General features: G+C 59.7%; 1 protein-coding gene across 1 annotated transcript; it reads left to right on the top strand.

Annotated features, from left to right (window-relative positions):
• Positions 1 to 632: 632 nt before the first annotated feature.
• Positions 633 to 8428, top strand: LOC113887013 (extracellular matrix protein 2-like). Its single transcript, XM_027533797.1, has 9 exons — positions 633 to 857; positions 2255 to 2641; positions 2968 to 3252; positions 3539 to 3654; positions 3977 to 4109; positions 4315 to 4472; positions 5319 to 5458; positions 7283 to 7609; positions 8049 to 8428. The coding sequence occupies exons 1-9, from the start codon at positions 692 to 694 to the stop codon at positions 8227 to 8229; spliced, it is 1893 nt and encodes a 630-aa protein (XP_027389598.1). The 5' UTR covers positions 633 to 691; the 3' UTR covers positions 8230 to 8428.
• Positions 8429 to 13922: the final 5494 nt, after the last annotated feature.

The raw sequence follows: 13922 nt of genomic DNA, 5'->3' as shown, positions 1-13922 counted from the left end.
GGGGAGCCTGCAGGGTGTATGTATACCCACTCTCCATTTTACAGAGGAGGAGGTGGAAGCCTGGAGGAAAGGGAGCTGCCCAGAGGTGGGGAGCACTGGGGCCCCATCCCAGCTCTGCCCACGGGTTCTGTCTCCCCTGGAATTGGGAGGCTTCAGCATCGGCAACTGCGACAGAGTGGCTGGGGCCACCATGGTTTGAGTGGCCTGGGAACCTGCCCTGGCTCCCAAGGACCTTGGAGGCCCTGAGGTGTGTTGTTGGCTCTCAAGGCCCGAACTCTCTCTTTACCCAGTCACTGAAGTAGGACCTGGAAGCCCGAGGTGGGCAGCCCCGTCTGTGGTGGGCCTCACAGGTCCCCCTGTGTACAGAGACAGAAGCCCCATTCACGGGGGCCACTGGGTCAGGGCCAGCGGAGAATGAACACAGGCTTCTCAGAAAAGGAGAGAGAGTGCTCAGGTCCAAGAAAAAAAAAATCAATCTCTCTTTCTCCTCAGATGAGAGCAGTGGACTTTGTGGGAAGCGGGGGGCCAGGCCTGGGGAGGCGTTTATTGGGGGGCAGCCTTCCTGGAGGAGGGCTGGGCCGGGTAGGGGAGGCTCGAAGCACTGTAGCTCTGGGAGCCAGACTGTCGCCTGCTGCCCCACTGGTGTTCCATCCTTCCCAGCCTTTCATCTCTTTTGCCAGCTCCGGCGGCCATGAAGAGGGTGCTGCTCCCCATCCTGGCTCTCTGGGTGGGGTGCTGCCCTGGAGGGGCCTTGGCCAAGCAAGTCCTTGGCCCGAGAGGGCCCGGGGTTCAGCCAACCCCCACAGGGCTGCCCACCCTGCAGCCACCACTACCCAGCGCATCTGGGCCCCCAGACGGTGAGTAAGTGGCACTAGCAGGGAGGCTGGCAGGATGGCACTCTCCCCCACTACCGGGACCCCCCCACCTCCAGGGCTGGCGCAGAGGGAGAGCAAGCGGATTCACCCTGAGGCTGCCCACCTCATGACCCCCCATGAGTGTTCCATTCAGGGCCACAAGGGATCCATGAGCCTCAGGGAACCCATTCCTGGAGGGCAAGGGGGCATGGTGGACTCTGAGAGGCCCTTGTGCTGATTGCCCATGGTGGGGACAGGGGAGAGAAGACACCCCCTTGCCAAGAGAGGCTGCTGCAGCTGGATCTGGAAGAATGGACCCAGGTTTGCTGGTTGGAGAGTACAGTTGGCTGCCCTAATGCCTACCAAGGGAACCAGGAGAAGCGTGGGAGGCTGGAAGCGGAGGCCCCGCCCAGGCCCAGGGGTGGGATGGGAGGGGCCCGTGAGGGGACCCAGTCCCCTACCCACTGCAGACAGCAGGACTTGCAGGACAGGATCATGGTCAGTGCTGGTTGAGGAGGGGCTACCATGCCATGAGGGGCTTCCCCAGGTGGCTCAGCAGTAAAGAATTCACCTGCAATGCAGGAGACCTGGGTTTGATCCCTGGGTGGGGAAGATCCCCCTGGAGAAGGGCATGGCAACCCACTCCAGTATTCTTGCCTGGAGAATTCTATTGACAGAGGAGCCCGGCGGACTAGGGTGCAGGGGGTCACACAGAGTTGGACACGACTGAGTGACTCAGCATGCACCATGCAGTGGAGGGGAGGCCTGGGGTGGGAGACAATTATCCCCATTTTGCAATGGCTGATAGCCCCTCAGAGTGGCCTGTAGGCTCTCCTCACCCTCAACACCTCCTCTCCCAGTAGGCAGTGGAGCCTCCACCTCCAGGAGCAAACTGTGCCATGTGGCACCGACCCTTCATCTTCCCAGAGGGGATCCCTAGCCTTCCTTGCTCAGGAAGAAGCCACAGGGAACTGGAGACACAGGAGCAGGCCCCACCTCTCTGAATAGGGCAACTGAAGGTATCCTGGGCCCACAGTCATGAGCCAAGGACTTGCTGGTGCCTTGTCCCTGAAGGATCCCTGGGAGTTCTGAGAAGCAGGCAGGGTGATGCAGCCTGCTTATCACATTGAAAAGCTCTCTCCTAATCAGGGCCCCCCACTCTGGCACCGTGAAAATGCGGGTTGGAGATCAGGGAATCTCTGACACTTGGTGACTTTGGGTTGGTGACAGAAGGCCGAGAGCTCCTGAGGAGAGGAGGAAAAAGGTGGAAGTGAAGCCTGGGCAAATACAGGAGAGAGGCAGGCAGACCAATGGCTGATCTCCCTCCTCGAGAAGGAGGTGCTGCCTCCCAGGCACACAGGGGTCCCAGCCACCCCAGCCCACACTGGCTCCTTCTGCAGGTCAAGTGCGACCCATGCTCACGAACAGGAGCCCGGACAGGACTGACAATGGGCAGCTGGACAGGCCACTGCTGCGGCCCACCTCCAAGGAGGGGGCCCCCGGAGCCCCCACCCAGCCCACAGCCCCTCGCTGGAAGCTCCTCGCCAGACCCGGGCTGACCCAGAGGAAGTCGACACAGCCAGCAGCCTGGGAGCACAAACAGGGCCGCAACCATGGGGCAGGCACCGTGCAGGTCCACCCCCATGCCACAGATACAGCCAGGCCTGGGGTGGCAAGAACCCCCCAAGCCCAAGAGGGTGCCATGGCTGCCAAGAAGGGCCAGGGTAGGCAAGTTGGAGGCCAGGAAGCCAAGAAAAGGGGCCCAAAGACCCAGAGGTCCCCCAAAGGTGAGGACTGGCTTTGGACACATAGCCCAATCACATTGACACCCCCACCCACTGAGACCCCCACCCGCTGTCAGAGTGCCCAAGCTGAGTGACCCCATCTGCAAGGCAGGAGGGCAACCCTTCCAAGGCAGATCTTCTACCCCTAGCCTCAGGGCCCCAATTTGGGCCTTTTCCCTTGGTGCCGAGGTCAGGAGGCCCAGTGGCTTGTTTTCTGGTACAGCTGGCTGAGTCACCAGCAGGTCTGGGGAGCCCCAGGAAAGACCTTGCTCCTCAGCGGGCCCCTGTTGCTATGTGAGCAGGCTGAGGCCTCATCTCTCATCCTCCAGGGGCCCCCCAGCAACCCAGGCCAGCAGGATGGTGTGAGAAGAAGGATCATAGCCGAGGCGAAGGGGGCAGAAACACCTCCAAGACCACAGGTCGTGGGCAGAAAAGAGCTGGAAGCAGGCGAGGGCAGAGCCTTGGGCCTATAGGCCCAGGCACTGTGCAGTGGATCATGCCCTCCCTGCCAGCCTCCTGCCTCCTGGCCCAGGCGGCCATCGCCTGCGGTAACGTCAAGATGAAACATGTCCCTGCCCTGTCCGACCCTGGCCTGACCACGCTTTACTTGGCAGGTGGGTGGCCCCGCTTTCCCACACCTACTCCCACGGCAGGGGTAGAAGGACACACACCTGGGTGTCTGCCGCAGCTGGTCTTTGGTCCCCATGACTGCTGCCCCACCACGCCTGGGGACGACTTACAACCCCTCTGACCTGAGAGGCTCTGACCGTGTCAATCAGAAGAATCAGCTCCTTCAAGGAGTCTGTCACTGTGGCCTCTGGCCTGTGTGGAGGAGGCACGGAGTGGCAGAGGGGAGGGAGACAGAGGGGCCGGGAAAATGGCTGCCTTGTGTGTGCACAGAGAATGAAATTGCCAAGATCCCAGCCCACACGTTCCTGGGACTACCCAACCTGGAGTGGCTCGACTTGAGCAAGAATAAGCTGGATGTCTTCGGCCTGCACCCCCATGCCTTCAAGGTACACAGCATCCCCTCATCTTGGTCTCCTGCGGGGACAAGTGCCAGGGGCATCAGTGATATAGGGTGACATGGTCCATAGCTGGGAGCATGGAGGCCAACACAGATCCTGAGGTCCCCCAAGGGACCAGCACTCTTGGGAGAACCGGAGTAGAGTTTTAGAAATCGCCAGACAAGCCTGGTCCAAGAGAGAACCAGGAAGCTGTGATTCAACCCAACCAGGGTGTCTATGGGAAGGACGAGCTCAAGGCCACACCCGGAAGGCCCAGCCCCAGCCAGCGGCACCCCAGTCTCTAGCTTGGTCTTCTCCTCCAACCTCCTAGAATCTGACACGGCTGAAGCGGCTGAACTTGGATGGGAACTTGCTGTCCACAGTGCCAGCCTTGCCCGCCTCCCTGCAGGAGCTCAAACTCAATGACAACCTTCTTCAGGGCCTGGAGCACAGCAGCTTCCAAGGTGCAAATAGGCCCCAGGGGGAGGGGCCAAGAGGAGGCTCCACCCAAGGCAGCCTCCTGGGGGACAGACAGGGAGCACCAACCCAGAAAGGTGGCCCTGGCCTCCAGGGCCGGGGCGGGTGTCTCTGGAGCTAAGGTGGGCAGCTCCCAGCCAGCCTTCTGGGCTCGGCAGTCAGTTCACCTGCCCCCTCGGCCTGCTGCCACAGGTCTCAGCCAGCTGCTGACGCTGGAGGTAGAAGGGAACCGGCTACATGACGGAAACATCTCCCCCCTGGCCTTCCAGCCCCTGCGCAGCCTGCTGTACCTGAGGCTGGACCGGAACCAGCTTCGGACCATCCCACCCGGCCTGCCAGCCTCCCTGCAGGTAACTACAAGCCCCAAGGCCACAAGAGGCAAAGGGAAGTGAAGTCACTCAGTTGTGTCCGACTCTTTGCAACCCCAGGGACTGTAGCCCACCAGGCTCCTCCATCCATGGAATTTTCTAGGTAAAGAGTACTGGAGTGGGTTGCCATTTCCTTCTCCAGGGGATCTTCCCAACCCAGGGATCGAACCTGGGTCTCCTGCATTGCAGGAAGACACCTTACTGTCTGAGCCACCAGGGAATCCCTGGAAGTGAGAGTCACTCAGTCGTGTCCAACTCTTTGCAACCCCATGGACTATACAGTCCATGGACTTTTCCAGGCCAGAATACTGGAGTGGGTAGCCTTTTTCTTCTCCAGGGGATCTTCCCAACCCAGGGATTGAACCCAGGTCTCCCACATTGCAAGTTGATTCTTTACCAACTGAGCCACAAGGATAAAGCTGTGGCCAAAACACTGGAGTGTCTGCCCACAACAGCTGGGCCAGCTGCTTTGATGCTAAACCCACAAGGCCTCAGCACCAAAGGGCCTTTCCTCCGCCTGATTAAACCTTCCTAGAGCCCAAAATTGAGCCTCGAGGACCATCGTGGACCTGCCAGGTGTCCCTGAACAAGGGTCATGCCCTCTCTGAGCTGCATGATCCCCAGTGCTTGGCAATGCTCTCTGAGCCTGTCTTGTGGGACTCTGAAGAGTCGTGGTACAGCTTGCAGGTGTCAACTGGGATCTTTTGCACAGCTGGCCACAGCCCTGAGAAGGGCAGAGACAATGGCACCTAGTGGAAGGGGGCAAGGAGCTGGGCTAGGCCACCACTGAGTGGTGGCTGGACCGCTTACCCTGAACCCTGGCCCTAGGAGCTGCACTTGGGCACAAACATCATTGAGGAGGTGAGAGAGGGCACACTGAACCACAGCCGCAGCCTCAGCGTGCTGGTTCTCAGCAACAACCGGCTCCAGGAGGACCGACTGGCACCCCGTGCTTGGATCGATCTTCCGTGAGTACTGTGGTCCCCCTGGCACTGGCCAAGCTCTGCCCCATGGGCACAGAGATAGAGGATGCTCACAAAGGAAGCAGAGAGTTATGAGGGAAGGCAGAGAGACTTCACAGGGCCTGGTGGGTCACCTGGGTCCCTGCCCAGGGTTCAGGGTGGCCTGGGCCCTCAGTCACCACCTGCTTCTCCAAGATTTCCCTCTGGCCCTCCCACCTGACAGAACTCCCAAGGCCACAATATCCCTCCTCTGCCCTTGCCCAGAGGGAGGGCAGTCTAGGTGCTGCAAGCTGTCCCCATGCTGGGTTTAGCTAGGAAGCAACGGGAGCAGGAAGGGGCATGGAAGAGATGGCAGCCCCAGGAAAAAGGCCTGTGACCTTCCTGGGGCAGCCATAACTAAGTACCACAAAGAGGGCAGCTTAAAACAACACAGCACTCTGTTTTCATAGTTCTGGAGGTCAGAGATCCAAAATCAAGGTGTGGCAGGGCCGTGTTCCCTCCAGGGTAGGATCTCTTCTGCCTCTTCCTGTTTCTGGGGTCTCCAGGTGCTGCTTGGCTTGTGGCCACATCACTGCAGTCTCTGCATTTTTCACCTGGCTTCCCCTCTGTGTCTGTGTCTCTCCTCTTCTGTCTTGTAAGACAACCTCCCTGCTCATCCTAAAGCAGGATGATGTCATCCTAAGATCCTTCACTCACTCACATCTACAAAGACCTTTTTTGCCAAATCAGGTCACATACATGGGTTCTGGGCAGCCATATCTTTGGGGGGCACTAGTAACCCCACTATAGAAAGAAGGGTCCAGGATGAGTCCCCATGATCTCATTTGGATGGCTGAGTCAGGTCAGGAGGGGATGGGGAGCAGATAGCGCCTTTACAGGCACTGCTTAAGGAGTCAGGATGTGACCCCAGGACTGGCCAAAGGGCTGGGGAGGGACAATCCTTGGGGTCTGAAGACAACTGAGGCAGGGCAGGGGTAGGGTGAGGGAGGGGTTGAGAGTCCGGACCGCCATTCCAGGGACCAGAGCCTCCCGCCCTGCGCCCTCGTGTTCCAGGAAAAAGTTACCAGGACGTTTGGGTTTAATTATTCCTTTTTCCTCTCCCCCTCTTGCCAAGGGGGCAAAGGAAAGCAGACAGCAGCCTAGGGAGGGGCCGCCCAGCCGTGCTCCACTCCTGCCACGGGGCCTGGGCAGGGGGCTGGCGGCCAGTCAAGCCTAGGCCGGCGCCGGCCAGTTTTTCTCCGGCTGGTAGACAGAGAGGGGGCTACTGGCTCGGCAGGCTTGGGAGGCACCAGAGACCCACCTGCTTTGGACAGAGGATGGCATCCACAGCAAGGCCAAAGACCTGACCCCACCCACAGGGGCTGGGGGAGGGGGGATATCAGTGAGAGAAGCCACTTGCCTTGCCCTGATCTGTTCTAGAAGCATCACTACCCTGTGCTCCTGGTTTCCCTCCCCATCAGTCTTCAGCTTGCCTTCAGCCTGGGTAGGGTCAAGAGGTCGAAAAAGTGCGGCATGAGGACCACCAGGGAGATAGCTCTTGGCCCAGACCACTGGCCCCTCCGCTCAGGCTTAGGAGGGAGGGAAAGGAAAGGGAGCGGGTCTTCCATCTCCGCCCCGAGGGCCAGCCTCACTAGCTCTGCAGTGAGCAAGGGAGGACCCTGTAGACCTTTTCCCAGCCTCCATGGACAGAGGGCACATAAGCCAGACAGGGCCTGACCCTCCCCAGCCGTTGGGAGACTTGATGGTGGCTGCCATCTTGAAGCAAGTCCCCACCCTCCTCTGGGGTGTGGACCAAGGGCCCCCGACTATAGCTCCCCTACCGCACCCCAGGAAGCTGGAGGCCCTCGACCTGTCCTACAACCAGCTGGTGCACGTGCCCTCCTTCCTGCCCCGGGGCCTTCGCCACCTGACGCTGCACCACAACCGCATCGAGCGCATCCCCGGCTATGTGTTCGCGCACATGAAGCCCGGCCTGGAGACCCTGCACCTGGCCCACAACAGCCTGCGTGAGGACGGCATCCACGGCGTGTCCTTCCTGGGCCTGCAGGCCTCCCTGGCTGAGCTGCTCCTAGACCACAACCAGCTGCAGGCCGTCCCAAGGGGTCTCCTGGGCCTCCGGGCACTGCAGGTGCTGCGTCTGAGCCACAACAAGATCAGGTAGGGCTGCATCCTGCTGTTCCCTCACCCCACCCCATCCTGGCCTGTCCCCACCTCCAGTCCAGGGGGGAAGGCAGCTCCGCTGAGACCCAGAGACCCTGCCTGGCAGGCTGGCCAGATGTTCTGGCCCGTGGACTCGTCACCCAGGGGCCCCAGAGGCCGGCAGCAAGACTGTGGGGTCATCCTTCCCTGCCTCCATGGGCCCATCTTGATTGCTGTGATTGGTGGCCGTGCCCAGTGGCTGGTAGAAGAATCTGGGCCGGGGGAGGGTGGGAGAAGTTGGGAGCCCTGAGTGGCCAGGTGACCCTCCACCCTGGGCCTGGTGTCTGTGCCTTGGTGTCCCCACCATCCACTGTGGAGCCACGCTTTCTTTCCTCTCGCCTGATGCCTGACTCTCCTTTCTTGGGTCTCGGCTCCTCCTGCAACCCTTCCTCCACAGACACGTGCCCCTGAATTCCATCTGTGACACACGTGTGGCCCAGGACTCCAACCTCATCTCCACTCACCTGGAGAACAACCTTATTGACCGGCGCCGCATCCCACCCACTGCCTTCTCCTGCATCCGAGCCTACCATAGCGTGGTCCTCGAGCCCCAGCAGGGGGAGGGGGAGTCTGCCTAGCCCCACGGCCAGCCTTCCCCGCCCCCTTCTCTTGGGGGACTGGAGGTGGCAGGTGCCTAGGCCCAGCTCTGATGGATTGATGCACCACTGGAAGAAAGTTCTAGAAGACCCTGCTGCTTCAGATGTGCCCACGTCCCATTGACTGCCAAGGCCCCTTCACTCAGTAGATGGCCCAGCCTGGTACAGTGCTGGTTTGGACTTGAACATAATAAATAAATCTCATTCAAGCCCACTTGCCTCCACCGGCCTCCCTCCCTCCCTCCCTCCTGGATCTCAGCTGCCTGTACATGTTGGCACTCCAGGGTGCATGGAGCCCTCAGAGCCCACATCCTGGACATGGATTCATCAGCAGGAGGTTAAGAGGGCCTGATTCTAGAATCTTCTCCAAGAGTCTCCCCACCCCCACCCACCCTGGCCAGGGTCCTGAAGTCCCCTTGCACCTTGGCCCAAATTCATCTAGAGGCCCGGCTCACCTCCACTGTTCAGGGAAGCATCACTACCCTCTTGTCCAGGAAGCATCTCTGTCCCGGGAGTGGACACACACAAGAGGTGCTGACTGTCCTCCTGGTGGGGGAGACAGCAGCTAGCTATGAGCGCTCAGCCCCACCAGGCCCTTCAACTGTGCTGAGAGCCCATTGGAGGTCATTGGAACAGTTCACAGCCCCTGCCCCGGGGCGTGGGGAGCTCATGGCAATATGGCGGCCAGAGAGAGAGCACATGACAGGCACTGAGGATGCAGCGCAGCTGCTGGATGTGAAGGAAAAAGTGCCCACTGTCAAGACCTTGCCCTGCCAGTGCCTCGGCCTGGGGTCTGGGCCTGGGAGCTGGGAGTCCTGCGTCAGTCCTATTCTGAAGTCAGCCCCCACACGCCTCAGCCCTGAGTTCTGAGCAGAGAAAAGGCCAGACTCTGGCAGAGGGCGGGGAGAGGCCTGGGAAGCTGGCGGAGTGTTTGCTTTGGACTCATCCTTGCATTCCTTTTCCTCTTGGGCCTGGGCCCACAGATATGGCACTTCCTGTTTGGACTGGGTCAGAGGTCAGCAGCCCTTGAGGCACTGGCCCTGTGGGGAGGCCCCCCCTTGCTTTCCCAGCTCTCACAAACCCTCCTCCCCAGTCTGGCTGCCTGCCCCACCAGCCCTTCCAGCTCCAGGTCAGTCAGCCCCCAGTCCCCTCCCCGGACTCAGAGTTCTGGCCCCCTGGCAGGCACAGGAAATTCAGGCTGGGCAACCCCCACTCCCAACTGCTCTTACCTCCCTACTGAGCAGACCCTCTGGGCTAATTCCACTTCACACAGAGAGCGCTTGGCCCTTGGGGCTTCTGTCAGGTGGACTGAACCCAGCAGGGGCTGGGCAATCCTTCCATGACCCTCCTCAGCCCCGAGCGGGTATCCACCATTGAGCTCCCCGGAAGCTGACTCAGAGGCAAGGAGAGGCATGAGGAAGTCTCCTCGGAGGCTCTTGAGGGGAGGGGAGGATAAGAGTAGGCCCAGGGAGAAGCTGGCATGTGACCAACAATGCAAGACAAGCCAAGGCCTACAGGTGCCCTGGACCCCAGCTGGTCAGGAGCTGGAACAGGGCACAGGACTTTTATACCCCCTGTCATCATTAGGTAGGCCTTCCCAGCAAAGGAGGGGGTGACTGGGGCAAAGACCCTCTGTTCAGCTCAGGCAACTCCCCAAGAGGGCCGGGATGTCAGGGCTTTCAGTCCTATCCGGGTGGTGCCTGTGGCGGCATGACCCCGAGGAGGGTGACAACCCCAGACAGACCCCGAGCCAGGGGAGCAAGCACAGTGTGGCCAAGACCTGGAGGCAGGACCAAGCCCACCCTGTACCCTCTGCTAATTGGTGCCTGCTGGTGGTGGTGCCCAGTGGTAACCCAGAAACACTGGGCATCAGAGGGTTCCTCATGGTCATCACGGTGATGGTGGTGATGACAGGTTAGGGGTGACTATATTCAGGTGGTGAAAAGCAATGCATTCATCAGTCCCTGGACCAAGGCGGCAGAGGTCTTCCGACAGCAGGGGTACGACTGAGGATGAGACCAGTGGGGACAGCAGGAACCAGGAGCGAGTCACAGAGGCTAATGGCCACTGGGAGCAGAGAAGGGGGACAGGGAGTCAGGGGGAACTCCTTCCAGGAACCTCGAGGGCCCCACCCCATGCACAATCCCACAGTTCTGCCCACCAACGTTCTTCCGGCCACCTCTTCCTCTTCCCCCGGGCTCCAACCCGAGGGCCTGCCACCCAGTCCTTCGAGGGGCTTCCCCCAGCTGGTTCCAAGCCTTCCTCCTGCCTCATGGTCTTTAAGAAAGACAGGCTGAGGAAGGGGCGTTAGAGAGTGAGGAGGACAAAGGATGTGACAGGCATGCTGCTTCCCCCAGGCCTGTGCCTCCCCTGACCCCGACCTGTGAGCAGTGGCACCATGGCGGGCACGCAGGGCCAGTCCAGCAAGGCTGGCTGCCTGGCCCCCAACCCTGCACCTGCTCTCGGCTACAGCACCCACCAGAGCCTGCTGGGCCCAGGGCAGCAGGCAGATCCAGGGCCCACTCCTGGGGGCTGGCGTCCTCCAAGGGAGGACCCTTCCCTGTTTCATGGCCTTCTGGGGTCTCCATGGCTTTGCAAGCGGCCACAGATGCAGCCCTGTGGCACAGTCCCCTGTCCAGCTGCCTCCTCTAGCCACACCCAGAGCGTGCCTCTCTAAAGATAGCTAGACGTGGGCCAGGCCCCCACGGAGCCCCCTTTGAGCCCTGAAATTACAACCCTGGCAGCCTGGGACACAGAGCCGCTGTGTGATTATGTCCTCAAGGGAAGGTCAAAAAAAGCTCTGGCATAGAGAGTGCCAACTTTCACCGACCACGCCTCAGCCATCAGTGCTGGGAACCTTCCAGAAAGCGGAGATTCGGCCCACTCTAAGGAGTGGGACTGGTCCCCGGCCCTGGCCCTGCCCAGCCCATGAGGGTGCAGAGATTTGGGCAGTGTGGACGAGGGCAGTGGATAAAACCAGCAGGCTGAGAGTGACGGCAGGCAAGGCTGTGAACTTGGGGGTGTTGGCTTGGGTGCAGGGGCTGCAGTGCCTAGGAGCCTCGAGGGCCCTCTCCAAGATCTTGGCTGAGTTCTAGGCAGGGTGGCGTGTTAAGGAAGTAACCCTAATGTATGTGTGTGACAGGTCCCTGCCTGGCAATGGGGCTTCTGTGGGTGATTCCTCCTACTGGGCTGGCTGTGCAAGAACCCTTGGGAGCACTCCAAGGAGGGGCTGGAAAGCAGCCCCGGGACACCACTGGGAGCCTCCTCTTCCTCCTCCCATAAGTCCTCCCTGTGCCCCATCCAGTGAGCTCCAGGCAGGTGAGGGGGACCAGTGGAAGTTGAGGCTGACTAACTCAGTGCCCAGGGAAGTGACAGAGATGCAGAAGAGAGACCTGAAAAAGGACTGGGGAGCCCAGAAAAACAAAGAAGGGGAGTGATTAGCAGAGGCAGAGGGGAGCACCAGCCAGACACAGCAGGGCAGGGAGGCCAGGAAGGCCCTGAAAGGGGGCTGGCTGAGGGCCCCTGAAAGTCAGGGCCAGGATAATCTCTCTAGACCCTAGAAGCACACAGGATGGCGGCGAGCATCTGGGTGGGCTGGCGCTCAGGCTGGGGCAGGCGCTCTCTGAGCCTCTGGGAGCCCGGCCCACTGGGCCACCTCCTAGGCTACCAGACTCTGCCCTTGAGGGATGCGCAGCAAAGGCAGCTTGAGCGGGCTGTGTTCTTGACTCCTGGCACAAGGGCCTTCTAACAAGTGGAGGCTGCTAGGGTATCCTGGCTGAGGGGCAGGGGGCTGCTGGCAGGATCACCTAGTCCTCTTTAGTCCCTTGGGACTAGTGTCCAGACTGGGGCTTTGGGGGCCTGTGCAGTGATGTCCCAGAGGTACAGAGAATGCTGGGAAAGGGCGTTAGTCACCCCTGGGCTCCTGCTGGCAGAGGCTGGCCTCTGCCTTCCGGCCCACCCGCCCCCACCTCCAGTCCCTCAGCCAGCCCTGTCTGTGCTGGTTCTTGTGGAGCTAAGACAGCTGTGCATCAGCCTCCTCTGAGGGCCCGGGGGCCTCAGGAAATGCCTGCTCTTCCTTCCTGCCTTGACCCCATGCCTGCCCTCCCCTGCCTCCTGCTGCCTCCTCCCAGCCCCGGGAGGCCAGAGGCCAGGAGGCCGTGGCTCCGCTGGCCAGCAGGACATGCTGTACTCAGCGGCTGCTTCAACTGGGGTCCCAGTTGTTCCTCGGCTGCAGAGAAGAGGGAGGGGGCGGGGGAGGCCCAGGACTGAGGTGCAGCCTGGCTGGTCTGGGAGTGGCCCCCAAATTAGAGGGCCAGGCCCAGTGACTCAGTGGGCCTTGGGCCGGGCGTGCAGTTATGGCTTATTGCAGACTGCAAACCACAGACAGAAAAGCCTTCCAGGCGCAAGAACCGTATTTACGGACATATTGCCCCAGATGCACCTCCAGCTGCGGGGAAGAGCTCCAAGGTGCAGGGTGTAGCCTCACTGCTGCCCCAAGTTCCCTCCAGGAGCCTGCCTGGCCCACCACTAAGCTTTCCCACCTAACTGCCTTCCTGCTCCCCTATGGTCTTCCTTCTGCCAACAATGTCCCTCTTCTCTAGTTGTCTGCTTTAAGTCCTCTCCTCCAGGAAGCCTTCCTGAGTGCCTCTGGCACTGTGTGTGGCCATGTCCTGCTCCAGTCGCCTCCCTGCAGAGCTCAGAGCCCGGCCGCAGAGTCCCCAGAGCAGTGCAAGGCTCCACAGAGGGTGGCTGGGGGCACCAGGCCAGGTGGGACCTTACTCAGTAAGCAACTTGGCTCCTTGGGTGGTAGGCATGCCTTGTGCCCTTTTTGTTTGCTTTTTTTTTTTTTATTTAAAAAAAGGTTTCAATAACTTTATGGAGCTATGTTGCATTGACCAAAAAGCTTGTCCAGATTTTTCCATAGTATGTTTTGGAAAGGTTCTATAGCATACAATTAATTCACCTATTTAATGTGTACAATGGTTTTTGTTTAGTATCTTCACAGAGGGTCCAAAATCATCATAGTCAATTTTAGAACATTTTCATCAAGTCCTAAAGAAAATTCATACCTTTGGCTGTCACCACTCTATCTGCCACACCCCCCTAAGAAACCAGGAATCTACTTTTTGTCCCTGTCCATGTGCCGATTCTAGACATTTCCTGCAGGCTCACGCAATGTGAGCACAAGGTCTTATATGTGTTTTGGACCCTCTTTCTCCTCCTTCCCAGCTGTGAACGAGAGTTGCTGCTCTGTGGGGTGACCCGGGCTTCATGGTATGAGTCCTTCTACTGCCAGAGATATTTGAATATGTCACCAATAAACAGGAAAAAAAAAAAGCACACAAACAAATAAGTGAAACCAACCCCTGTGTCTGGAAGGGCACGTGCTTCCAACCATGTGTCACTACCTCACCCGCGGGAACAAGAGGGAGCCACCACAGCTTTGTCAAGGCTGTGTCCCAGGTCCAACCGGCCATGCCTGAATGGATGCTTCCACACAGAAAAGGGATTTGGGCCCAACCGCTGCCCTGGTAGAACTTTCTAGAACCTACCTGCTGGCTAGGTAGGCGGGACCCTGAGGCCTCACCCCTGTTCTCCTTTCACTAGCTCTGCCTCTCCCTGACCTGCCCCCTACCCCTGCCATGTTGAGTTTTTTCTTTTTTTTTTCCTCCTTT

The sequence above is a fragment of the Bos indicus x Bos taurus genome, chromosome X (genome assembly GCF_003369695.1).
Source record: "Bos indicus x Bos taurus breed Angus x Brahman F1 hybrid chromosome X, Bos_hybrid_MaternalHap_v2.0, whole genome shotgun sequence".
Lineage (NCBI taxonomy): Eukaryota > Metazoa > Chordata > Mammalia > Artiodactyla > Bovidae > Bos > Bos indicus x Bos taurus.
This window is presented reverse-complemented; position numbering and strand designations above follow the sequence as displayed.